We start from the raw sequence: 27,683 nt of genomic DNA on the forward strand, positions 1-27,683 counted from the left end.
CTGATGGACCCTCTCTGCTACAGGGCTGATGCCCTGACAGGAAAAGTACTTGGCACTTTTATTTTAAGGAGTGCTTTTGCAGTACAATTAAGAATGTCTGCACCATCTTTTTCAGGCAGACGTGAGCTCATTTTGCCTGCACTCCAAGGCAGCTAGCTGCTCTGTCAGCTTGTCTGTGAATGTGGTCGTTCACCTTGCTTCTCTGCAAGGTTTATTAGCTCAGTCACTGTGATACCAGTCAAACCTACGTGCTACTACTCAGCTCAGAGCAGGGCAAAAGAATCTTGGTTTGATCATTGCATATACAGAGGCAGCGTGGAGACTTGCAATGGGAAATGGTTGTTCTGGTGACAGTTCCATAACCTAAGCTGTCCTGTTCACAACCAAGTGTCAATGAGACCTGTGAAACTTTGTGGGGTTGCTACACTACTTTGCTCTGTCCCTGGAAGTGTTCTGCAAGACTGATTGTTGCAGGGAGGTGTAGCCTTACATACCCATGTTCAGAGCTGAGATCCTGGGTGCTCTTTGAAATTAAACAAGCTGTGGGGAGAGATGGGCTACAACTTGTATGCTGCACTGGAAGACTCCCTGAGAGAGCCTGCCTGCAAACAGTTTGCCTTAAATTGCTTATTTCAGAAAAACAAAATGATTCTGCTGTTAAAAGCAGGAAGAAACGTACTCACTGTGAAATAGGCAGTAAATGTGATAATCGCTTTGAGGTTTATTTGTTACTACAGCATTTATATTTTTAATATCCATGGTGTTTTTTGTAGACCGCGTCCCGATTTCTTTTACCGCTGCTTTCCAGATGGAGTAATGAACTCTGAAATGCACTGTACAGGTGATCCAGATCTGGTGTCTGAAGGCAGGAAAAGCTTTCCAAGTATCCACTCTTCCTGTAAGTTCATTCACTTGCAGTGCTTCTTTTGTGAAAAGCTGTACTGTCTATGTTTTGGAATTACTCTTTATTTGTTAGATGGTGAGCTTGATTTTTGCTAGAGGGTGATTCTGTCTTCAGTCACCACTGCCACAAATTTCCCTCTCCTTATCTTGAGAACCACCTGAGAGCCATAGCATGACTATCAGTAGAGTGATACGTAATTCAGGGTTAAAGAACACTGCTGTTCTGAAGGGATACCTGTTTCTTAATGCATGCCTCTTTGTGCATCCTGTGCTTTTATAGGAAATACTGTTATATTCCACTGGAATATGAAATGTGGCAGGCTGTGTTTGACCGGCATAGTTTTGATAAATTCGAGTTAATATATTGCAGGTACTTGATCTACTAAATCTTTTTTTCTTCTTTTTATTTTATTTTATAATATTATATTACTAAAATGCTTTTCTTCATGGGAAGTTGCATGCTCAGAGGTGAAAGGGATAGCAAGGAATAGAGAGAGATTTCTGTCCTGCTCATTGTAACAAACTGGGTATGAGATGGATTCAAGAAGTCTCCACAGCTTTGGAAGTGGTCATAATTTGCTGGTAGATGAATGAATCTTTCATTCCCTGTTTTCTTACTCTTTTGACAATATCCACATTATCCATGTGAGATATTATGGGATGGTCTGTGGTATAGATCAGCTGCTCTTAGCTAGTGCTGGAAACCGGAACATATCTAGGTGACTTTGTGATAACTCAGACCTGATTAAGTTAGTTATGTTACCTCAGATGTTACAGAGGTTCCTTCCTCTGTCTTATGAAATTGACTTCTACAGTGTTTGATGCCAGGAGGTTTCATGAAACTTATTATGGTGTGTAAAATAACTTGATTACTGCCAGTTTGGTTTATTGCGTGTGTTTTTATCCTTTTTTTGGCTGATACTGTTTGTTTCTTGCAGTGTTTTGTTTCTGAGATCTGCCAGTTCAGTACCACTAAGGCAAACCTTTGGAATTTATCTTCCTGATCTTTTAAACTCATAACTTCCAGTTGTGTAACTGAACAGAGTTACATAACAAGTTGCTTAATTAGATGAATGAAATTCTAGGCTGATCTTGTTCCCTTTTTCTTGTTTGAGTCCCAGAACAGTTAAGAAAGTAGTAGATGTTTGTGGCAAACTTATAAGCTTTATAGTCCTAAGTGGTAAACCAATTCAGCTGCCTCAAGTTTTGTTTATTAGTTTTGATTCACATTAGAGAGACAGTAACAGATTATATCCTATGCCATTTAGAACAAATGGTACTTACTGCTATCTTTAGACTGTCTTCAGATGCTGTCACACTTAATTGCAATTCTCTCGGTTCACTGTGTAACAACAAAGGCTTTAAATAAGTAGAAGTACACACTGATGTACCTAGAATCTGCAGGTTACCCCACAGTAAACAGCAAATGTTATAATTGCTTACTTTATTGCAGTTGTAGCAGTTTACTCCTTAAGGCTGCAAAGTTTAAGCTGAGTTGATGCTTTTGGGTTTGCTCAGCCTGGAAACAGTCTGTGCATGTGTGTGTGTAACATGCTCTGGTTAGTTCTGACCCATGTCAGAGTTCTCTTATCAAGACTACTTGTCACCATGCAGAGTGAGTTGTCCCCATGTCAGTGGGGCAGCTCTCAGAATGTTTTGAGGCTTTATTTGTAACTGCCATTGGTTTTTATCAGCACTGAGTTATGTTGCTGCAGCTCACAGAAAATTCAGTAGGAACAGAATGATGGCCCAGTGGACTTAGATAGAAATTATGAGTGGCTTTCCCCTTCTTTGACTAGAACAAGATTAGCATGTGGCTGAGTTGAATTTATTTCCTGCCACAAAGCCTTTCATTATCATGTGATGAGAATGAAGAGATGTTATGTATGCAATAGCTTTTATCAGTTGGTAAGTGTATGTGAGATTAAGGTAATTCTGAAGTTAACTTAACTATTTGGAGCCTGATGTTATAATATTTAAGTCTGATGAGATTGTGTATATTGAATCCATACATATTTGATTCTCCTAATGGAGAAGGAAACAATTGCAAATTGATATTCATAGGATGCCATCCCTTTTGCCTTCTGTGTAGCAAAATTATTTAGATGGAGGTTTCTTTCATTAGTATTTTATCAAGAATAATTTATACCCTTGGTAATATTTATTTTCTTGATAGACTGAAGTGTGGAAAACGTTATTGTGGGAAACACATTTCACTACCTTCCTGGATGCGTGAAGCAATGAGGATGTTCAGGATATTGTCACCTGTGTTCGGAATTTGTTTCTGTAATTCTGCATTATCAGTCTTTGTCTTAGTTTAATATGTAAACTATGTTTCCCTTGCCTTTGTAAGAAGTAAAATAACATGCTTTAAAAATTAACCCTTCCTTCCTTCTTAAGTTGCTGCTAATTGAAGGCTTTCATTTTGTAAGATCAGTCCAAGACTTTTTTTTTCCCTTTGCTACTTTCTTCCTGCAGCATGAGATCACTACAAGGTAAAGCAAAGGAGTTCCATTCTTCATGTTTCTATCATCCTGTTTGGTGTGGAATTTGTGAAGTGACAGCAAAAATGATTTTGGTTACTGTTTTTGATGTTTGTGTTTGTTTTCCTTCATGTTTTCACATCTCTGCAGATATTTTAATGGGGAGAATGTGGGTTGATGTGAACTCCAGTACCCCTTCTGGAATTACATTTTAAAGTAGCCAGCTGTAGGTTGGTATTTTCTACTTAACTGGAACACTGAAGAAAGTAAATTACAAGTGAAAGCTTCCAGACTGCCTGTATAGAAAGATTAGAAGCTTTAGAAGAGAGCCATTTTCATCCTGAAACTCATTTTTCTTACAGCGTTCCTTGGACAGGCTGTCAGTCAAAGGCTTTGTTATATCAGGATCTAAAGCGTCAGCCATGCAAAATGTGGCCTTAAACAAGGAAGTCTCTGTTGCTGTGACTGTTGTATGACAGAAATGTGGTTTAGGGATGTGTAACAGTAGTTACACATAGTAGTGGCAGTGTTGGCACTCCCAGGTTGCCTGACCTGACTTTGTATACTCAATAATAATGTTGTGAACTACCTGTGTCCCGCTTGTGCCCTGAAGGAGAGTTTAGTTTCCTCATTAGAGCATGGATTATCTTGTTGTATTTTTGGTGGGTAGTTTGTGGTGGTTTTTTTTTCCACTTAAATTCCCTTGTCTTTCATCTTCCTGAGCCAAGAAGGTTGTATAAAACAAATTAGAAAATATGGAGCACAGACCTTTGTGAAGTGATAGACTTTCAGACAGATGTAAACTACGTTGTTGCCTGAAACAAAAGAGGCATTTCAAATAGGATATGCCATGGTTATGATAGGAGAAGTGATGGTTGTAACGTAGAGGCAGATGAGAAGAAGACTGTGACCATTAAGGTAGCTGTGATGTTGCCATCTCACCAATCAGGTGTCTGTAAGGTGGGGGAGAACTGAAGGAGCAAACTCTCACTTTATGGTTCTGATAATATCACAACTATAAACTGGTCCTGTCAAATATTGTGAGTTGTTTCTGTTTCATATATTTTTTTCATACTTTCATCTGTGAAGATTTTGGTTTAAAAATATGAATCCAGCTCATCTTCTCAGGTTGGTGGTACCAAGTTTTGCACACACAGCTCTGAATCAGAAGGAGAAAGTCCTGCTACTTGATATTTTAATTGCCTCTTTGACCCAGAATTCATTGTTGAAATGAAGATATGCCACCAATACCAAGCACAAATGTGCTGCAAATATATATCATGGGTCTTGTGTGCTTCTGGCTATGAATGCTGGGGTCTGGGATGGTGGAGGGTTGAGAGAAACAGCACAGCGAGGTCATTGTGAGACTCTTACACTCATAACCTGAGTTCTCTTTCATGTGTTGAGTCTTCACTGGGTAGTCATAAGAAAGTATTTTTTCTGGGAGTATTGAACTGCTAAAAGTATGTCAATTTTTGTGTCTCTTTCAAGACCACAGCTTGCAAATATCTCACAACCTTCATAGACAGGAAGGAGAATAATAAATGGTCAACTTGTATGTTTTGGTTGTATCCATTTTCTATTGGAAATTCTTCTTTGACAAGTGCTGTTTCTTTTAAACTGTGTGTTTTTTTTTTTAACAACTTCTACTTTCCTTATGAAAATGACCTATGTGATGAAATGTCACTATTTAGATAATTAACATTTTCTGTGGCCAGATTTGGAGGAGTTTCACATTTCAAATTGTAACATTGCAGGGAATTGATTTTTGAATTTCCCTATTCAGGGTGAGCCTTTTCAGGTATAAACTCATCACCAATTATGGTAAAATGCCCTTTTGCAGTGTAGAGGGTAATTTTAGTGGTCAGAATCAATGCCAGAACTGAATTAGCTGCAGAATTCTGCTCTGTTAATATTTGTTATTGCTACATCAAATATATGATCAGCAAACAGAGTTAATGGAAGCAGTAACCAAAGAATTAAGATCTTAATACCTACTTGCACTTTAGTATAGCTACTGCCTTTAAGAAAACTTTGCAAGTGGAGCATGTAACACAATGTATATTCTATTTATATTAAAAATAGTCTGTGTGCATTATAAGAGTATTGGATATGAGGTCATCTGTGCTTTTCAGTGCTCCATTTGGTGAGAGAAAGAGCAGCGTCTTTGGGGGGGTGAGGGCTGGGATGGGGGGGGAAGATCATTATTTTTTACTGGCCTAATAAATGAGATTATATCTTTGGACCAGTACTGAATAGTAATCTTCTACTTTAAGTAGCCAGATTCCATTATGAATGACTGCAGTAATTGCTCAGCCTGTTGTAACAAGCTTAAAAAATATATAAGGAAAATTATACTGCAGAGATACTCAAGTCCTATCTGTGGCTGAGGAGAGAGAGGAGTCCCAGCTGCCTTTTCTCATTGCATTTCCATGTCTTCATAAGTGAGATCAGCCCCCACATCCTATTAGGAGTATGTATACCTTTCCCTCCATTCTTCCCAGAAACAGTTTCCTGTTAATTTCCACAAGCTATCAAGACTGGATGTTGAATTACTCGGTTGCCAATTACTGGGCAGCTCTAATGCAAAGTGGCTACTTAGCTGTCGTTTTCTTTGTGAACAGTCATAGTAGCTATGAGGTTCTTTGTTAATACCACTTATCTGCCTGAGACTATACCAAATCTTAAAGTGAAAGGGAGCATCTTCATCTTTCCATTAGTTTCTCTGCAAGCAGTAGGCTTGCTTTCATGCTGTACGAGGGGTCTTTGCTTCTCAGCAGCACACAGCCTTTTTTGTTAAGATGGCTGAAAAAACTGAAGTTACATCTCTCTGCTATTTAGCAATATTCACCAGACCTTCTGGAAGAAAACCTGGAAGTAGTGTAGTTCTTCACAGCAGAATGTGATTTAGGATTATCAAGGCCTACATGAGAAATCAGAAAATAGTAACTAAACTGTACCAGATAGGCCTGTTTCTTGATCTCAGGACTGTGACTGAGAGTGGACTGTTTGCTGTCCACTCTAATTTGTGATTTGCATAGGAAACCAAAAGGTTTTAGGAGGCTTTTGTTTCATTTTGTGTTTCCTAATCTCTAGTTCATGTAATAAAGGGAAATTAGGAAAAGCCAAAAAACTCCTTTGGAGGAGTGTGAACAAAAAAAGGGATCGTCATCTTGCATCCTAGGTCATTAATGAGGAGTAGAATGAAGGGCTCTTAAGAGCTGACATGGTTCTTCTTCAAGAGCTGGAGAAGCAAAGTGAAACAAATGAGCTGAAAGAAAGAGTCTCTGAATTTGACTTGGAAAAACAAGTTTTTGCAGCAGCTGTTGCTGCTTCTTGGTTATTATGGCTGTTTTCTTGGTCACTGCAGCCTAATTTTCTTTCATCAGTGCAGAGGAAAAAGCTTTCAGACTAATTCTCTCCATTTTTTTGCCTAACCTTAAGCTTTCAGTAAGGTTCAGGTACATGCTTGATTTCATAGCCTGAAGAAAAGGCTACAGTATTGTAGACTTCTGCTGTGCGCAAAGCTAAGGCTGTTGTTCTTCTGACTGACCTGTTCAGCAAAAAAGACTTTGAGTTGCACTGAGGATCTAAATATCAGTTTTAGCCTGTGAACTGTGATGACAGCTCTTCTCCAGAGCAAAACGGGTCAGAAAGCTCAAGAGAAATTTGAAGATAAATGCGTCAATTCAGACCTTAAGACAGACGAGGCTGCTGCATGGGGTTCTGTGATTTATTTGGTCCAGGAATGACTGTATGAAGCTCTTAATGTTTGGTAGGGTAAATTTCTAAATCTGTAGATGCTCTGGGTAAGACTATCTGTGGTACCATTTTCACTCTGATCAGCTGTTGAAGCTGTTTTGAAAGTCCCCTCTTGCAGCACATGGCATTATGTTGTTGGAGACCATGCTAAGATTAAATAAACAAACAAGAAAAAATCAACAGAACGCTCAAAATTGAATTCAAAGGCAAAAATGTGAGGCAGCCTTATATAGAGGTGCGTGTCTGACTTATCAGGTTATAGAAGACTCAGTAATAAAGATATCTGAACTTGTAAATTTAGGTCTGTTGAAAACAAGGAAATATTAAAAATCTCTTGAGATAAATGCTCTGTAATAAATGGCATGAAATCAAGAATGTAATTTATGCCAAACTGAGAGAAGTGCAGAGCATCCACAGAAAGTCCCATTTGGGTTTTGCTATTACTGTCAGTTCTAGATAGAAAGAAACCAGCTATTACAGATAAGTGAGCAGATAGGTAATATTTCTTTTCCTCCCTTGTGCAGAGAACTGAGCAAATAATGAAGCCTCAGCTTTATCTAACAAACCCTACACATAAAATATTGATGCAAAACATTTTTAAAGTGAATACTGCTTTGTAGCAGTCAACTGATTTCCTGTATTTTTCTGGTGATTTTTCTCTTGAGACTTTTAATTCTCGCTTGTTTTCAGTCTAAACTAAGTATGATTTTAGGATTTTAAGCATTCTGTTTGAAGTAGCAGAAACTTTTGGAAAATGATTGTGTTGGAAGTTCAATATCATGTTGGAAAACCATACAAGTTGGACACCTAAATGAAATTGCCATTGAATGATAGCATAGGAGGTGTTTTTTAAAATATCTCTTGCATGGGGAGAGGAAAAAATCCATTGGGGTTTGTACTGAGAGAGTTAAGTAAGGAATAGAATGGTTCAGATGTTTTTGATAGCAAAGCAAATTCTGCAGACTCAGGTGTGCATGTAATTTGAATTGTTGAAAGGTGCTCAGTGATGCAGTAAGTCCTCTGTCATATTATTAGTTATTTTATTCTGCATTTTATTAACCTGGCTTCTCTGTCTTGCCTGCTCTGGCTGTCTTCCTTCATGACTTCCTTGAAATTAGTAAGTTTGTGTGGATGAACACAGCAAGATCCTGTCTTGAATTATGGAACTATCACTTGCTGTAAATAAGAAAGAAGTCTAAAAGTAGGAGTTCAAACATATTTACGTTATAAATATCTCTTATAGACAGAGTAAGAGACTTCTTGGTGTAAACCTATCAACTTAGATGTGGAAAATCATAGCTGTTAAATAAAGAAAAGGAAAAAAAGAAAGCACTTTTGATGTTGACTGGCAGATTGCTTGATATTTCAATCCTCCTTTATCTCTAAAATTAGCTGTTCCGCTGAATGCATTCATGTATGTTTGTGTTGTGTGTGTGGTCTGTCTTGCTGTGTCCCCCCAAAAAAGCCCAAACAACCCAAAAATAGGAGGAGGCAGAAGCTGGAAAGTATTATGTCTTTTAAGTGAACAGCAGACAGCCACTTTCTCTTCCACTTTCTCAATAAGTAACTGAAATTAGTCTGTTTTGGGACATAAAATATTTTTACACTTTAAAAGGCATTCACTTATTTGAAAAAAAAAAAAAAAAAAGGTTTGTTTGATTCAAAGTGAAGAAATTACTGAATTTCAATAGAATTGTTTGCTATGCCGTGATAATTTATATCAAATATTACTGCAGTACATGTAATTATAGTTGGGTATTTAAATTTCAACTGTTAATTATCTTTAGCTAGCAATTTCATGGAGAATAATCATATTTCCTTCAGTTGAGACTGAACATTTTAAGTAACAGATGAGCTACAAGCCACAGGTTTTTGGCAGTAATTGCTGCTACTCCCTATTTTCAAGATAAATCTCTTAATTAACAACTGTATAGCAGTGCCTCTTTGAAATATTTCATCCTCTTATAGATGTATCTTGAGAAGTAAGGGATAAATGTCTTAGGCAAGAAAAAAAGGTCCCCTGTGGGGTTTATTGGCTTCTTAATTCAAACTGTAAGTATACTTGGGAATGTTTGTGTTTCAGGTTTTTACCTCTTTGACATATTTACCTCTCAGCACTCAAAGGCTGTTTGAATTCGTGTGGGGCTTGTGAGACAAACTCTGCAAAGCTTAGTTCTCCAGCACTACTAATAAGTCAACTCCTGCTAGTCTGAGATTCAGGTTATGTGCATCTCAAACAGGTCTCCAAACGACTTATTCCTCTTGAACTAAAAATACAAACAGGCAACAGCTTTTACAGCAAACTGCTTGATGCTCCCTACCATACTGTGCTGTGTGTGTGGTGGAAACACTTCAAACCTCTGCTGTAAAGCTTTTCTGTCCACCAGACTACTCCGTAAGACTGTGTTTTGACTGTATTTTGCATGCTGGTCCATATGTCCAAGAGAGATTGATGCAACTAGCTGGCATGATAAGTGAGAGAGCAAGTAGTTGAGCAGTATGTCATCTGTTTACAAGGACAATACTGAAGACTTATGTGTGGCAGAATGGAAGGTAAGACATTACCCCATTCAATGTGTGAGACTTGGTATATTCTCCTTTGAAGGAATGTTGAGCTGTAAAGAAAAACTTGTCCTTGACAGGACTTATTTATACTTAGTTGCCTCGTAAATCCCACAGTGACAATAATTTGTACTAGAATTGAAAGATGATAATCTAGAGCTTGTGTTTGGATGCTGTATTTATGCTAACAAGTAGCAGATAGAGAAAATTATCCTCTGGCTATCATAAATGTCAAGGTAGTAGGCAGTGAATTAGAGCTGACCTGTTTGAACTACTGTAGCAAATCTTATCTCAGTTTTAATATTTATTTATTTATTTATTTTCTGGAAGAAATTAGAGGTGTACTTTTTTATTTCACAGAGGGATGTTGGTCTGATGTAACAAAACCATTCAGTCAATCCACGGTGCTCCTTATGCCTGTAAGGAGATAGATGCATTATCCAGAGACCACACTGGAGCAGTGCCACTGCCCAAATGGCATTCTGTCCTAGATTTAAATCTAATATAAATGCATTAGTTGGGTTTAATTTCACCAAGTGTGACTGAAAAACATGGAGATTTCAGTTATGAGTAAAGAGTAAAAGCCATGCCTTGCAGAGATGTATTTTAGTCTGGCACAACTGTATGAAGAAGGCTGAGTTCACCAGGTGATCTGTTGTAGGGTACATGAATGCTAAGGCTGCTATGCTTAGTGCTTGAGTGCTGTTCCCTTAGTCTTCAAAGTAATTCCAGAATCTGAGAAGTTTTGGGCTTTGTCTTTTTTGGGGGGCTTTTGTCTTTGTTCTTGGAGAAAGGGGATTTGTTCAAGGTTGCTGTCATTCGAATTGGCAAAGGAGTCCGTGGAACAGGCTCACCTCTAGGACTTTTTGTAAATAGCATAATTAACAGAACAATTCAGAAGAACTTCGTTGTTGTTTTTTTTCCCAGATGTGATGCGTGCCTTGAGACCACTTTAGATATTTCAGATGTAGTGCGATGTCTTGAAGGGTTCCTGTAAATAACAAATCAGACAAAAAATGCACAAAGAAGTTTCATGGGAATTCCTTGCAACAGTCCTGCCAAAGCAACCTAATGGCTAATACTCTGCTTACTTACCTTTCAGATGATATAAGTCTCTGTTTGTTCTAATGTGTCTCTGTCTCCAGTATTTCCTTTTTGTTTTCCAGATCCTTGCATACTTTTGTATTTTGTGATGTGCTTTTCATGTTGCTTCTGCTGAACTGCATTTCTTTGTTGTTGTGGAAATAAATTAATAAAGCTGAGCCACAGGGAAGGTGATTGACTGTCCCACTCGGAAAAACAGATATATATTTTGCCTGTGATAATAAGCTCAAAATGTACTCTGGGAATTGTACTCCTATAAAATCCTCTTTGAATCGAGTTTCAGCATTGAAATTTATGCAGCCGTTTGGTGTCATACATTTTCTTCAGGAAAGATAAATATTTCAGCCTTTGAACAGTGTGAAACTGAAAACATTCACCAGTTGTCCCAGCTAGAATTGCGGCAGGCTGCTGTGCAATTCCAGTGAAGAATAGTACGTCTTTGAATATGAAAGATCTGCAGTAATCATTGCAAGTGTAAGGCATTACAGACAAAGAGATGGATCATTTTCTCTGTCAGGCCATTTGCAGTGGTTGTTTTGCAGTTTCATAATTTGTTGCCACTAAGATGAGCTGGGGGGTATTTATTTATTTATTTATTTTCCAGTTTTTAAACTGCATCATGTAAGGAAGACATGTACTGTGTGTTTAGCAGAGCATCCACTGTGAGGTGCTGAAGGTCTTCATGGGGTACTTTAATTCCAGAAAACACCCCTAAAAGCTATTTGTTTTGTATGAATAATTTATTTGGGGGCTTTGAATCTGATTCCTGCTCACAGGTTGTCCCTTTATGCCTTTTAACTTGGTAATTGGTTTAGTCCATACAGATGGCTTTTTAAACCCACCTACATCCCCTGAGAGAATAAGATGTCAGAGTGGGGTCTGCTGTGCTCCTGGATGCTGTCATTCCCTTTGCTTCTTCTCTGAGCCTTTTTTTTCTAAGAGGGGGTGACAGAGGCAATCTGAAAGGTTGATTCTCACAAAGCTCTGTGTATTCCAATAATGATAATGCTGAAATAGAGCTCTTTCTGATGTACTTCAAGCACCATTATTGTGTAGTTTAAAAAATGTGCCTTTGTTCTTTTTCTCCTCATCGAGCACTTAATTAAATATTTCTGTCTGGAATTTGCGTTAAGTATATCTTAAGATAATGCTGTTTTAAATTGAATCAGACTGATTTTCTCATTTTCATTTGTGCCAATGTCTCTAGAGAGAGCTGGCTGGTATTTTATGCAGCTCCTTGCTTTATTTATGTAAACAGAGTATTGGTTACTTCCAGATCATAAGAAATTAACGTAGTAGGAGTATTGATGTAGATGAGGATCATCTTTGGAATCTTTCTTGTGCAGAATGATAACTTTTATTACATTAGACAATTTGAAAATTCATATGTAATAGAGTAGGACATCTGGTTTTTGCATGTTTCCTATGATACAGTGAAATATTGAGTCCAGCCTGCATGGGGTAAAAAAGAAGAGGCTTCTCAAGTACGTTCCATTGACTGACAAGTTCTTCAGTGTAAATATCACCTGCAGTTCTTGTTGGGATCTTAGGATTGAAACCTGCTGAATTCAGATGCATTTGCTATGAGTGACATTCACTGACATGGATATCTTCAGAATTAATACATTTCCCTTATTCTTTCCTAAGGAAGTAGAAAAAAGAACTGCCTTTCTTAGATAGTAATTAGTATTAAATTAGTTCCATGCTCTCTACTGTGTGGAAACAGGAGAAGATCTAGAAGATAAATGTGGGATGAGGGACCATGGCTTCAGAATGTATCGTTACGGTTATGATAAACAGTCTCACAGCCTCAAGTATTTAGCTCTCAGTTCTGTGTTCTTCTCTGCTGACTATACATTAGCATTGAGAATATGGGGTCAAGCAGCTCTTTCTGGATGTGCATGCTCCAGGGTAAGGAAAGTCAGTCTTATAATATTGTACTGTGAAGCTGCTTTGTGAATTATTATTTTCATAGTTACAAGCTCGAGTGTTGTTTTGGTACCTTTCCATCTTACACTGGGCTTAAGTTCCCTTGCATGAGTGTGTTAATGTCTTTTTCACCTTCAGTTTAGAGGAACCACAACTATGGGTGGCAAAATCTGGCTTTGTGTCAATTTCCAATTTATATTCTATGAATGTTCTCTGTTCATTCAGAAGCACTTCTTTCTGGAAACATATTTTTAAGTATGATGAGGTTTGCTCTAAAGCCTCTTTAATTAAAACTGCTGCCGCTGCCCAGGCTTATTTGAATAAACAGTCCTTTATTTTGTAGATCTCTACCATCAGGACAAAACAGTTGCAGTTCTGCAGGTTGCATTTTGCACTGGATGGGATGGAACAGACCTAAAGAAAAAAAGGCAAAGTTCCTGAACTGAAACACTGACTTTTTCATTTGTTGAATACTTCCTGAGCTTTGTCCAGATAAATATGTTGGTTTTACTCTGCTGTCTTGCTTTTAGTATGCCAGAGCTGTTATGTCAAACACCCGTTTTATGGAACATGCCTAGTTATGCCTGGTTAGGGCTTAAATCCAAACTGTAATGCAGTTTGGTTATGTATTGCCATGCACATACATCTTCCAATATCAGAAAGTAGTTATGTATAATTCAAGGTGAATAAACGAATAAATAACAGAGACTTAAGTCCAGAAATCATGAAAATGTGTGTAGCTACTTGGCTGAGAGTGTTCCTACGTGCTGCTTCACCTCTTTAAAACATTCATTGCAGCAAACTGTGTGCTTTCAATGTAGATTATTGTGGAGAAAAGACCAGTTTCCATTCAGCAGTTCCATCTGCAGCAGATGTTCTTTATGATGTGTGCAATTTTCCTGCTCAGTTTCAAAATAAGTATTTCAGTCTGATTTGAAGATATATTTAAAAAATTAAATCGTCTCATGCCTAAAAGGAACTTGGCCTTACTGAGAGTGTTACAGTAGAACAAATTCTTAAGGTGCTTTCTGAGAATCCTACTGTGATTCATCTTTCACGAGTGATTAACTATCGAGGAAGAGCTCAGCTTAAAACCTCAGGTCACTGAAAGGCAATGCAGTGCATTTTGATTTCGATGGATGTTGCTGTTATAATAGACATTGTAGTGCTTTTGCAGGTCAGCTCTGCCTTATCTGAATCATGACTATGAAACCTCTCTTTAGAAACTGTGGTTTAGGTTGAAGAATTTAAGGCACAAGCACTTCTCAATTTGAGTGCACAAATAAAAGAATTCTCTGCATTCTTCATTATCTACAGTATTGAGATGGTCATGATGAAATTTCTTTTTCCTGTATACCATAGATGTTAATATACAAGGGCAGTCCAGTGTTTTTCTGTTCTGATCCCATGAGAAGCTCATAAATCTTGTAAGATTTTGTTCCGATAAGAGAGAAGGTCTGAATGAAATGCAGACCCTGTTTTGTTTTGTTTACAAACCTACTGCTCTGAGGATGCGTCTCGGAACCATAGGAAAATATATTCATTTCAAGAATACCATGATAGAGAAATGGCAGAAGGAATGATTTCTTCCTGTCAGATAGATGGTGTGAAGGGCAAAGCAAATGTATATCACTTGCAGAGATCTGAACGTGAGAGTGTAACCCAGTCTGCAAGAAATCTTATGTTTATTCAATTGCTCGAGCCTCCTATATTTTAAGTTTTGCTTCCCACTGTCTTCTGACAAATACTGAATCAGCAGTGGTTGGAAAAGCTGCTAGGAAACAAAACATTTGGCATGTTGGTTTGCTAATTAATTAGCATTCTGTCTGGCTCTCTATATCCAGTCTAAAGAAATGATTTATTTGCATGTTTGAAGATGAAATGCAAATCTTCAGTAATTGCATTTAAACAGCTGTGTGGTATAAACTTATAAAACCATTGTGCTGTCAGCTAAAATAGTCCGTCCCATAGATTCATCAGCAAAACAGAGTAATTACTTTATCACAGTTAGCGTTTGGGAACATGAGGACAAGGGCATTTAAAAAGCCTTAGCAGATTAGAAAAAAGACACATCAGACCCAGCACTGAGGGCAGAAACTCAGAATTTTCTATCGTGAGTGCAGCTTATCACCTCTTAGAGAGCTTGGTAGGTATTAGAAAGGTAAAACATTTAAAAGCAGTCATAAGAAGGATTTTGAATATTTTTGAAATATAAATATCAGTGATTTATGTGCTTATGCTCTGTCCCTGATGTCCTGGAGGTGTTCAAGGCCAGGTTGGATGGGTCCCTGGGCAGCCTGGTTTAGTACTGGATATGGAGGTTGGCAGCCCTGAATGCAGCATGAGGTTGGAGCTTCATGATCCTTGAGGTCTCTTCCAACTGGCTATTCTGTGATTATGCTCTGTTTTGATGTATGATTGTTGTGGATGTTCTCTGCATTGTCCCCGCTTGTACTCCAGAAGGTGAACAGAAGAGGAAGAAAGTGGAGCTCAGAAACTTGCTGTGTTCTGTAATTGCTACCAGTTCAGCACGTCCTGTAGGAACAGCTTAATGGAACCTAAAATATCATTCAGATGTAAGACAATTGCATCCTTTTATGAATCATTTTCAGCTTTGAGCGTGAACTTTTTACACCAGGTCTCTAATCAGGAAAGGCATATTGAAGGTTAAACATGAAAAGGCTTTTGTGACTCAAGTTATAAATTCATTTTAATGTCTAACTTAATCTACAAATAAATAAATAAATAAATCAGGGATTCTTTATGCAGCATTTTTCTTTCAGTTGCATTTTCAGGCCTTGGCTTTACCACGTTCTACCTAGCTGGAAAGTTGCATTGCTTCACGGAAAATGGCCGGGGGAAGAGCTGGCGGCTCTGTGCAGCAATATTGCCTCTCTACTGTGCCATGATGATTGCTCTGTCGCGTATGTGTGATTACAAACACCACTGGCAAGGTAAGCCACGGAGGTACCTTTTCATATATCTATGTAGTTAGCTTTGCATTTCTGTATTTTATTGTTTGTTTGTTTCATTGAAATCATGTGAGTTACAATGCACATTATTACAGATTTTCCATGTTCCTTGACTGGCACTCCTGAATTTCTACCTTTTGGTTTCAATTAAGTGCAGCGTTACTTGGTCCCACTTAGCTTTTTCCCATCTCATACAGAAGTCCCAATACCAAAGCAAGGCATCCTGTTACATGCTTTATTTTGCTTTGGTTCTGTGTTTGTGCAGCATCTTGTTCTACCGTGGCAGCTTAATCACAATCCATTAACCTTGACATGCTCTTGAAGGAGTCTCTTGGTCTCCTGCAGAGTTCTTGCCTTGTTGCAGGGCTTGGTGCACTTGGATCAGAGAGCACAAAGCTGTTAGGGCTCTCATGCTCTGTGTGAGACCTGGCTGGTTTGAATTTGTTTAACACAAGTGAACATGAACAGCAGCATACAGGTGTACTCTGCTGTTCTAGATGTGCATTTGCATTGTGCACTTCATCTTGCCAAGAGAAAGGATTAGGATTTATGTACTGACATGTGCTCTGAGGCACATTATTATGCTGTATTTTATATATGATATATGGAAACTACACCCAAGGGGTTGTGTCTGTATCCAATTACAGTTGTTCACGTTTTTGTTTCTGAAAATCAAGCTGGAAACTCAGATAGCTCTTCCCACGCTAGAAACATGCTGGCACAGAATATCCTGCAGGTAGCCTGTGCCCTTAGCTGGAAGAACTGTGTTCTCAGGGGGGGAGTCATGTTCACACTGTAGCATGCTACGCCAAAGCTCACGCCTTGTATTTCATGCCCAGCAGTGTCATCAAATTGTATTGCTTGTGGTGGCTTTGTAATTGTCTTATCTGTGCTGTGGTGTGTGAACAAAGACCATGTCCAAGACGGCATACTGTAGGTGAAAGGTGGAGCAGAATATATGTACATTACAAAGCCATAGAGAAGACTGAGAACATTAATATTATGAGATTTAGGAAATCCATTAAGTTTGGCTAGAAAATGGAGTGTTCAAGATTTATTGTTAAAATAGGTGAATATTGGAATATTTCATTATGAATCCTGAATATTCTGACTATTTTTTTTATTTTTATTTTTTTTTAAGTCCCTGTGATCTCCATTTAGAGATTCTTGTAAGGAAAGAAAAGATAACTACTGAAATTGAAAGAATATTATTTTTCCTTTATGGGCAAAGGAAAAACATAGAAAGTAATTTGGGGTTAAACACAGGTCAATCATATGCCTTGTATTTACAGTGTTCCTTACAGTCTGTCCATTCTGTGATAACATTATTTTGTTGCTTTTCTTACCTAGATGCTTTTGTTGGAGGGATCATTGGCCTCATTTTTGCTTATATTTGCTACAGACAGCACTACCCTCCTTTGGGTAATACAGCTTGTCATAAATCTTACGTCAGCCTGCTAGATCAGAACTCAATGAAGAAAGAAGAGAGACCTACAGCAGATAATGCTACTGGCCTGCCTCTAGAGGGAATAACTGAAGGTCCAGTATGACTAAGAAATACAAAATGAACTTTTAGCCTTCTCACATTTTCTCCAAGCTGGTCTCTTAACACAGTGTTTCTTACCGTACGCTTGATCTGTACTTCTTCTTTTGTTTCTTTCTTTGTTGTAAAGACAAATTGAACATTTCTTTTTTAATGCCATAGTATTGCTATACTTTCAAATTCCGAGTTCCAATTCATATTGACTGCTGAATTATCTGTTTTCAGTCTACTGCAAACAGATAGATTATTCAGGGGAAGCAGAAAGGACATTAGAAGGAAATCCCATATGGAGACTGATCAAGAGAGTAATTTTAAAGAAGATGTGGTTGAGGATACAGTAGATCTGGAAACGGATTTTCTTAAGTACTTTGTATCTCCTAGAAAGTTCTGATTGTCTTCAGCACTCACTCGCTTCAATGGGTGATGAGTACACACAGCACTTTTCATCAGGTGTTCAGTGTCTGTTCTGGCCAGATGTTTCTTTGTGTAATTTAATAAGTTAGGGCATCATCCTTCTGTTTATCTCGTTGCCTTCTAACATGATAAACTATGCTAGGAGAACTTTGTATTAAGCTTCGGCAAGGTCATTCTGAGCTACTAATCAAGCAGCTGACAAGCTCAAATGGTTACAAGTTTGTAAGAACCAATCCTTGTCACATTAGTAGTTCTACAGGACGATGCTGATGTTTGAGGAATTTCACACTGTTAAAATTATCAGCTTGCAATAACATGTACGTTCATAGGATGGATCAGAAAGTTGGTGTTATATCATTAGCAATTTTTGGGGAGTTCTTGCAGTAATTACCATTGAAACAAAATGAAAGTAAGGAATATTCATGACATCCAACAAGCTGAAGTCTTCAAAACAAATTAAAAAAATAAATAAAGTTTGAGGATGAAGAAACATAATGGTTTTGTGATTCTCAGTGTACCACGTCATTTGTGTGTAGTGACTCACTGCAGCATCGATGATCTGAAGAAATGCAAAGACTTTCATTTGTGGCTTTGGGTGCACGACCATGAATGCTTTTGGTGGTTTCCAGCACTGTAACACATCAAGAGGAATGCTGGCAATGGTGTTCCACTTTAACCATTCCACATTCTCAGCTCATCGTGTTTCTGTGCATGGTATTTGCAAAGGTTGGCTTGGTACCTGAACTAAAACTCATTTTGTTCAAAGCAACGTTGGTACAGAGAACATGACCAAACAATCTTAGTTAATTTATTATTATTAGGATCCAGTTTTGTTACGTATGCACTATGCAGTATACATCACATTCCTGTGAAATGATATAGCTTTGGATGGCAGATTGTCAGATTCCAGAATCTCTTTTTGTGGATATCCTGTGAAAATAGAGATAGATATTCTAGACCATGTCCAGGCAGTTGAACATTTCTTAGCAGGGGCTGCTATGTAAAGCAATCAAGGTAGTGTTGACCAACAATCATTTTTTACGGTGCTTTAGACTGGAGGAGACTGCTGCCATAATTATAATTTTTGTGTTCCTGTTGGAATATGTATTGGCCTTGTAGGCATTTTGTGATTCAAACAGCTCAACATCTTTATGTAACACTTGTCATTTACTTTTGTCAAAGGTAATCTTTGTCGGTTTTTGCTTTGAGAAGAGCTACTTCCTGATTGGCAACACTTGAATTTTTATGGAAAACAAATACATTAAATTCCCATCTAAAAATTGTAATTATTGTGCACAAGACAATACAATGATACTGTGTATAAATATATGTGATATTTGGAAATCATTGTAAATAGGGAGTGACATGAGGGAATGAATTCTAAAAGGCATAAACCCAGCAGGATTCTGTAGAAATTAGGCCTGATCTACTTGTGAAACTGATACTGGTTTGACTGCATAGTCAAACACAGTGTTAGAGGCAAGATTTCTTAATGACAATTACAGAATTCTGAGCTATGGAGTAGACAGAGTTGGCCAAACCTAACTGTCTGGTGTACATGTGCTGGGTCATGAAGCTAGCAAAAGTGAAGCAGAACTGTGCTGGCATTGTACATGCATTGGATTTGACGAAACACTTCTCTGGTGAAATTAAGATCTTATTGTATAAATCCACAAAGTTTAGTGAAGGTTTAACCTTTATATAAAGTTTTTAAACCATCCTATCGTGTTCTGTAACAGAGACACCATTTTCTATTATGCCATATGGGATGACTAAAAGAAAGCCCTGCAGTAAAGGTGTTGTCTTTTCATTGTATAGGGCTTTGCCCTTAGCTTTTTCTTTCAGCAGGAACCTTAGTCTTCCAGGTTATATGCAAATGTTAAAAAAAAAAAAAGAATCTTAAGACAAAAGTAGAAGTTTAATACTGACGCATAGTGCATTTTGCATGTTTTTATATAGATCTGGCTTATTCTCAAAAGTGAGTGGGGCCTCCTAACTGTGCTGTTCACATTCCCAGTATTTTAATGGCTTTTGATACAAGTAAGTGCTTTTCTTTGGGTTGGGAAGTGTGTGTGCAGACTAGTGGCTGTTGTAAGATTGGAATATGAAATGTAATGCAGCATTGATACTATGTTGCAAGAGTAATTGGTGAGCTTTGAAAAGCAGGAAAGAATAACAACTTTTAATGTAATTAAGTTGAAAGTCATAATGCAGACAATGTGAAAGCTTTGATTAAAATGTAATTAAAATTATGAAAGACATAATGAAGTGAAACTTACAGCGGGATCTGTAGATGCTGTAATTACCAGTGGAAAGTCAGCGTGGGGAAGGCATTTTTTTGTGGATCAATGTATTTTAATCTCATGCTTCCTCAGTGTGAAGGAGATGTAATGTTGTAATGCACCAATAAAACAACACATGAATATGGGTTTGTACATCTGCGTGTTACCATTTCTTAACAAATCAGTTTAATTAACAAACCACGTGGAGTATTAGCAAAAGAAGCACTAATGCAACTGAGTTATTTATGAACAACAGCAGTTCCAACTGCAGCATAAGCCTGCAAGGCTGAAATTTTCCTACATTAAACCAGCTAAACTGCAACAAGTCCCTTTTACCTGTCAACTTCTGTATCTCAGAAGATACTGAGAATGCCACGTTTAATAAAATGTGGTTAGAGTAGGAAAAGGCAACAAGATCTAATAGAACACAGCAGAAATACCCTGACACCAAATGTATGAGATCGCAAACCAGTCAGCAAGAATGTCCCTGCACTGTGTGCATATCTCAGACAGTATGCTGTGATTAGAACTGAAGCACAAGTGCTGATTCATTCTCAGATTTTCTTGTGTGCAGCTTAATCTTGTTTCACCCTACTTTCCTCATGCAAGAAGCACCTGAATTACATTTAGTGTTAAAAGAAACCCTCCTTTTCCTTTCCCTCAATGACTAAAAATAGTTTGTGATGGGGAGGTGTTTAGTTATTTATTTATTTTGCTAGTAATAAAATTCCACTGATCTCAGTGAATCACTAATCGCATCCAGTAAGTGGCAAAAAACCCCTCATACCATTTCTGTTCATATTTTTACATTTTTAGGATGATTGCTAAAGAAATATTGTTACATTTGACCACGACTCTTTCTTTTGGTAACATACTCCTCTCCTGGGTTAGAAAACTGTTGGATTGATCCGACCTGATGCAAAGGGGAAAGTGTTGACCATGGCAGGATTAGGATGTTGAGAAGGAAGAAACGTGTTTCCCTTGCTTTTGATGTTCAGAATATGTGAAGGCTTGCATGTAAGATAATCTTTATTATTTCTTTATCAACTAGCCTACCAATGTTAGTGCACTACTGTAGCATTGTGCCTGCTGGAGCCAAGTGCAGGGCCCAACATCGAAGAGTTACTCCATGCTTATATTCACTCAAGGCAATGGAATTTCTGTTCCTCTTAGGTTGCAATCCTGAAAGCCAGAGTAGAAGCTGAGTACCACAGAGGAAGAACATTGCATTGAATTTTCTTGTTGCCTCCATGGCAGCATCCTGGAACGTCATTAAGTCTCAATGGAGAACCCATAATGAACATGTTAAATATTAAAATAACAAGGCTGGATGGATATTTCCTAGTACACCGAGATGAACTGAGATGCCTTTTGCATACGCTTGGCACTTGCCACCATTGGCTGACTGCTGGAGGACTTCTGATGAGACTTGCAGAGGTGGCCAAAAAATGACTGTTCAGACCATCCAGGCCAGATCTGGATCTTGATGAAACCCAGAAACCTCTGTGAAAAGCATTTGACCTGCAATAGGTATACACGGATGTTAAAGATCTGCCCATTATTATTTTGCTGCCAGCTTCTGAGAAAGCTCCCCCTCCAAAAAAAAAGGCATCAGTGTGTAGTGTGATTCATGCAATCGATGTAGCAAGGTATGAGTGGGGCACAAAATAGAAAGTTCTTGCTCAGTGCTTTGACTTGATAAATCAATAGAGTGATGCATAGAACCAGTCCACATATATTGTTGAACGTCAAGCATCAAATCAGCCAGCTCTGCAGACCTTAAACCTTTGGACTGAGTTTCTTGTTAGCAGACCAAGAAAACCCTCAATTTCACTGGCAGCTTTACAGCTGTTACCTATAATGCTAGAGACCTATTGGAATTTAACACTCAATACAAAGACTGAATTCACATGGTCTGAAACAAGCTTATTTCCAGGACTAGATGTGGCTAGGCACAAGGAGGCTCTCCTATTTATTTTGGTATTTATATATGGTTTGCTGTTATTTTGGCATCCTGTTTGTTGGCATAAATCTGCTTTTCAACAGCTCCAAGCCCTGTGAGTCTTGTCCCAGTGTTGCCACAATTCTGGTTAGTATATCTCTCTCAAAATGAGTTTCTGACACCATTAAGAAAATTGAGTGAAGAGATGTTAATAAGATAGATGCCCATTTCGTAATTCCTGGCAGAGATCTCAGCAAAGGAATGTTTGAGTTACAAGCCCAAAGACTTGCCTGGTGCCCCTTGCTGAAGTCATTTATTGTCGCACTTCTCCTTGAGCTTTGTATTCAATTCCTTCTGCCAGTGTTAATTAGGAGAAGGGAATCTCATCTTTAGATTGTACGATGTATACAAATTATTTATTGATATTTAATGGATTTTAGAGTAACTCTCTATCAGGCAGATTGAAAATATAATACTATTGTATTAGTCTGAATTCTGTGCACATTGTTTCTTATCAGCATTGCAGAGCATTTGTGAATATACAGCTGCATTTCATCTTAATTTCCATTTCTGCCAATTGAAGCCACAGTAAAAGCAAAGGAATGGAAAAGAACATCCGAGCAGTGCCTCAGTGCTGCTCTTCAATCTAAGAGGTATATATCTGTCATTTCGAATATGCTACAGTTAGTATCTGCAGCATCCTCCAACAAAGGAAAAGTGACTTAAAACATCCTCTGTATCACTGAATGTGTGAAGGACTGGAGCTGTCTTACTTAAACAGATCATGGAACAAAAGGCCAAACATATCTTTATGATGACTTGCTTGGAAAACAGCAATTCCATTTCACAAAGGTGTGATGGCTTAGAAAACAGTTCTGACTCCATATATCAGTTAATAAAACTGATAGTTTTAACACTATTTCAAGGGAAGAAGCTTGCATTGTCTCCACACAAATCATTCTACAGAGCCCTCTGTCAGCCTGTGGAGCCAATTTCTACCCTTTTGAGTCTTCCAGGTCACTCATGCCCTACAAATACCCACAGTAACAAGATTGTTCTCAAGTGGGTGATTTGTTCCTACTGTGTTTGCCCATATAGTCTCACGTGATCTGAGAAACCTTCCCCCAGATTTCAGTACAAGGTTTTGGTTCACAGGGTAAGTGCTCCCATTTTCATTTTTGACCACTTTATTTTTAGCACAGGGGAGTCTCCCTTTTAATTTAATCTATATTTTTAATACTAAAAGAAACCACCTGTGCTATAAACTCCCCAGATGAGCACAGCTGATGTTTGCATTCAGCTCAAGGCAGCTGGGAACAAGCACAACCATAAACAGAAGCAGCATCAATGAGTGATAGAAGAGCTTGAAGTTCAGTGAGGGGACAGAGAATTGACCTATGTGGAGCATAAAGAGCTTCTGACAAGTAAGTGGATTTATTTTCTCTAGGAAGAGAGAGACTTAACCTTTGTTCTGTTCGGGAGTTCCTAAGATAAATGCAAATAAATTAGCTGAGAGCTGGAAGTTTGCAAAGCAGAGGGGTGGTGAAATTGCAGAGCAGCTTTTGTATGAAGGAGGGTAGCAGTATCAGCCTTGTTTCCTTGCAGCTCTTTTTGGAGGGCTTCTGCAGTAGGGAGAGCTGACTGTTCAGTGAGCTCTTTCATCTCTGTATTTCTTTCTTCCCTTCGCTGCTTCATAGTTTGAGAAGTACCAGGATTTGTATTCTTAACTTTATTCCTGTCTGTTGTTAAATAAAACTTGGCTTCTAATTTAAAGTGCAATGGCTTGCAGCCTGTCAGGGCTATTAACCTCTTCTTGGTTTTCCTGGAAGGACTGTTGGCTAAAAATTCCTTTTCTGAACTCATATGTTCTTAATGTTTTTGGTCGTTTTTAAGGAGTTCTATAGAGCTGTTAAGTACTTATTTCCCCATTAAATTTTTCTCACTAATAACGAGAGTCACAATTTGTACTACCTAACATCTTTCTGAAAAAAACTGTATTTCTGACCCATTGGTTTGTGGAGTTACTGTTTATTGGTACTGGTAATGGCTGTAGGGTTTTCATGCTGCAGTAAGAGTGGCTATGGAAAAGGTTTTTACAAGTCACTGTAGAAAGACTGCCTCATTATGTTGTGATAATCTGCTTAACAACAAGAGTCGATGCTGTAATTAATAGTAATGCACAGAATAGTATGTGTGATATCCTCAGAGCTTTGTGTAGTCAATTAACCCCTGATGGCTGTGAGCTGGCTTTGCTGCTGCTAGATCCTCACATGTAGAGCTGCTTGCATTCACAGGTGCATTGGGTTTGTGTAGTATTTGTTTAAATATCAGCGCTAACAGGTACAAATGATTTAAACCAACCCTGTGATGTGAATTTCAATGGGTTTGCTAGGAGAGACCAGGACAAAAAGATGTCCTGTTCTCAGCTGTACTCCACTAAAAGCTTTCCTGTTGCTTCTCCATCACTGTGAGTTTCCACTTTGTTTCAGGCCAGGGCAGGCCTGAAATAGCGCTGCCTTTGATCACTGCTGAAATCAGTGGGGGCCAGATATAGCTTGGAATTATACTGTGCATTATTTTCTGTCTGTGATAAAGTGAGCTTGCAGCATGCTTGCGCTCTTAAACAGGTCATTAACTCAAATTGCTTCTTTACATGATATAAACCTCCCTGAAGTCTAAAAGTGGGTCAGTCAAACTCTGTTCAACTTCAGCAGATCTTAACATCAAATATTCCTGCTGTTAATGAGACTCTTGGGTGTCTGGGCACACACAGGCTGAAACCAGTTTGATGGGTTTAAACAGTGTTTTAGAATCCATGTGTGTTACCTCCTTGTGTTTGTTTGCTGCTTAAGCCTGACAAGAATAGTTTGTAACATGTGGGGCTGTCATTCATTTGCACTGAAGCAGCGTTGTAAGTGTCAAAAGAGGAAGCGAATGTGTCTTTTGTTGTTGTTGTGTTTGTTTATCATTCGTTTGTGGTTAAATGAGTCTGGAAAATGCTTCCTTCATGTGTTACATTGTAGGGAAGCGTATGTGTTGTACCGGATGCATGGCAATATGTCAGAACTCTCAACATTGGGGGTTATATCAATACCATTCAGGCTAAAGTGCAGCTGAACCTGGTTATTCTACAGCAAAAGCCTTAAAGAGCACTGGTCCCCCCATCCAGAGGCAGCTCTTTGCTGTAGTCCATGCTAAGAACCCATTCAATTCTTATCCTGTACGCATATCTCTTCCCACCTGTTGAATACAGACACACAGTTCTGCTACCATTTTCCTGGCGTTTCTTGTAGCTTGTAAGTTTGGAATACCTCAAGTATCAAGTATTCATGTCTAATTCTATTTAGAATCATCCAGATAATCTTTGTGAAGTGTTGGGTGTTAAGTAGAACCTTTATTCCAGGTGCTTAAGTAGGTTAATTACTGATAATGCAGACGAAAAATCTTGAACACATAGCACAGAGTTTCATGTTGCATTGATTTGTGAATCATTTTATTGTTGGGATGTTTCCCCCCTCCTCCTTTCACTTATTTGGTGTTGTCAGTTCCCTTAGGCCGTGTTTTAAATGTGAGATAGTATAAAATTGCTCTATCTAGCCTTGCAAATTACCAACAAAATCCATAGGAATGTGGCTTTGTGCAAAAAGCGTTGGTGACCCACAGAAGAGATTAATGCCAGGGTCTCACTGGGGTAACATCCCATTGGCTGGTGGCCAATGAGTGCACCTTCATTAACAGGTGTAGGGGAGCAGTGATATAATTGGCCACCTGCATTCTCAAAATAAAACCCTTTCCTGTAAGTGAGACAATGTGTCATCAGCACAAAGTGGGCTGAGAAGCAGCTGCTGGGATGGTGGCTGGGTTCTCCTTCCCACTGCAGAGCTGATGCCATTTGCTGTGTGCGGTGGTCATTAGCCTGCTCTACCCTGATGTAAGCAGGAAGGACTGCAGTGATGTTTCTCACTGCCTCTGGCCTCAATCCAGTCAGTCATTAATTTCATCCTCTTCTGGAGAACATCTTGAACTTTTCAGGCCTCCTGGTGGGAAGATGTCTCAAAGCCAATTTATTGATTACATCTGAGATCTTCCTTGTGTATGTCCCAGAGCCAGAACATCTGGAAAGCCGCAGACATTGACACTAATAAATTACCCTGCAAACTTTTGCAAGCCTTCAAACTGCAGTCTGAATTTGGGTCACTCATTTGGGACTCATTTGTCTGACCTTGGTTAGACAGGTGTACTCCAGTGACTCCAGCACCCAGTTGCTTGCCTTTTAGGACATGGTGAAGCGGATTCTGTTTGCATCTGTAGCTGCTGGGCAATGCTAAAATCAGTGTGTGAAGTGCTCTGCTGTTATGAAATGTGACTGTAGCGAGAGATCAGAGCCTCTCAAATAGTTGGAAATTCTGACACGGAGAGAAAGTCCACACTGTGCTCTGCATTGTTGCCTGTTTTGGCACAGTCTGCCAGAGTACATCTGTGCTAAGAAAGTTCCTATGAAACACTGATGTGACTCTATAGTAACATCCTAAAATGTATATGTTAAAAATACTAGGCAGAGGACACAAAGAAACAAACAAACAAAACCATTTCATTACATTTCATTACAAAATGAATGTTCAGCTCTGTCTTAGCCATGCCCCAAAGGAGTTCAGTTAGTCCAGCTTCCTAAGTTAACATTAAAATACTTATTGCATGTCCCTCAGATCAGCATATTTGGCATTTGATTTGAAATTCTCTTTAAAGGGTACTAAACTTTCAAAGAATGATGTTAATGTAGCAACAAATTTTGTAGATTGCTTCTGTAAGGTTTCTAATGATTACTTAAAGCCTTGGTGATATTGTTAAGAATCATCATTTGGATGTCAGAGGAGGAGAAAGGCTGTGCAAAGCTTGAGGAGCCCCAAAGAACATATAGCTTGGCAGTTCTGCATTGCAGAGCAGATGCTGACTCCTTGGCTTGCAAGATTTCTGCCTCGCAATCAGCGTTAGATGAAGTCTGGCAGTCTCTGAAATTAGGCTTCTTGGACGGTACTTCCATATATCTTTGAGTTTTTGCTAAGAGTTTATGTATGAGTGGCTTTTATTTCCTCTACATTAATTTGCCGTGAATTATCCATTTTAAGTGATCTATTTCATTTTAAATCCACCAAGGGATGAGTCTGGAAGGACTCAAGAAAGAATGTGGATCAATTATGTGGAAAGCTGGCTAAATAACCAACATTTATCTTTAGTAATGAATTTTGACCACTGTTGGCATACTAATCACTGTAATAGCCTAGCTCTTCCACTCCAGGATTAGTTAGCAAGTGGCTTACAGTTCTCTGCTCTGCATAACAGTAACAGTTCAGCTCTCTGTATAATAATGAGGTCATGGGCAGTAGTTAACCCCTGGCTGAATGTCCTGAACCAGGTTGTTATTGGTGGGGATTGGGTAAAAATCAAAGCTCAGAACATGAATGAGTAGTAGAGAGCCCCAAACATGTCTACTACATGTCTTTCTAAAAGTAAGGCTGTTCTAAAATCTGAGGCTACCTGGTAGTTAAACTAAAGCAAAATAACTCCTTAGCTTTAGAAATCCATTAGTTATATAAGATGATAATAAAAATAACAAAAAGGAAGTAGTCTCTGATAGTTCTATAGCTTGCACTGCGGCTGTGACTGATGGAAAAAGTCCAAAGGTGAAGTTTTAGAGAAGCACGTTGGGTTGGATTTAATAGTCTCGGAAATAATATATAGTGCAGAGTGTGCCTGGCCTTTCTGACTGCATCCAGCTGCATTAATGTG

General features: G+C 38.5%; 1 protein-coding gene across 2 annotated transcripts in view; it reads left to right on the plus strand.

Annotated features, from left to right (window-relative positions):
- PLPP4 (phospholipid phosphatase 4) overlaps window positions 1-20,107 on the plus strand; it is a 49,283-nt gene extending 29,176 nt beyond the window's left edge. For both annotated transcript variants that reach the window (XM_032445465.1, XM_015867468.2), the window contains exons 5-7: window positions 774-898; window positions 15,527-15,697; window positions 17,066-20,107. In XM_032445465.1, the coding sequence (XP_032301356.1) occupies window positions 774-898; window positions 15,527-15,697; window positions 17,066-17,265 (496 nt within the window). In that variant the 3' untranslated portion in view covers window positions 17,266-20,107. The remainder of the gene's footprint in view (window positions 1-773; window positions 899-15,526; window positions 15,698-17,065) is intronic.
- The last annotated feature ends 7,576 nt before the right edge of the window (window positions 20,108-27,683 follow it).

Source organism: Coturnix japonica, chromosome 6 (assembly GCF_001577835.2).
Source record: "Coturnix japonica isolate 7356 chromosome 6, Coturnix japonica 2.1, whole genome shotgun sequence".
NCBI lineage: Eukaryota > Metazoa > Chordata > Aves > Galliformes > Phasianidae > Coturnix > Coturnix japonica.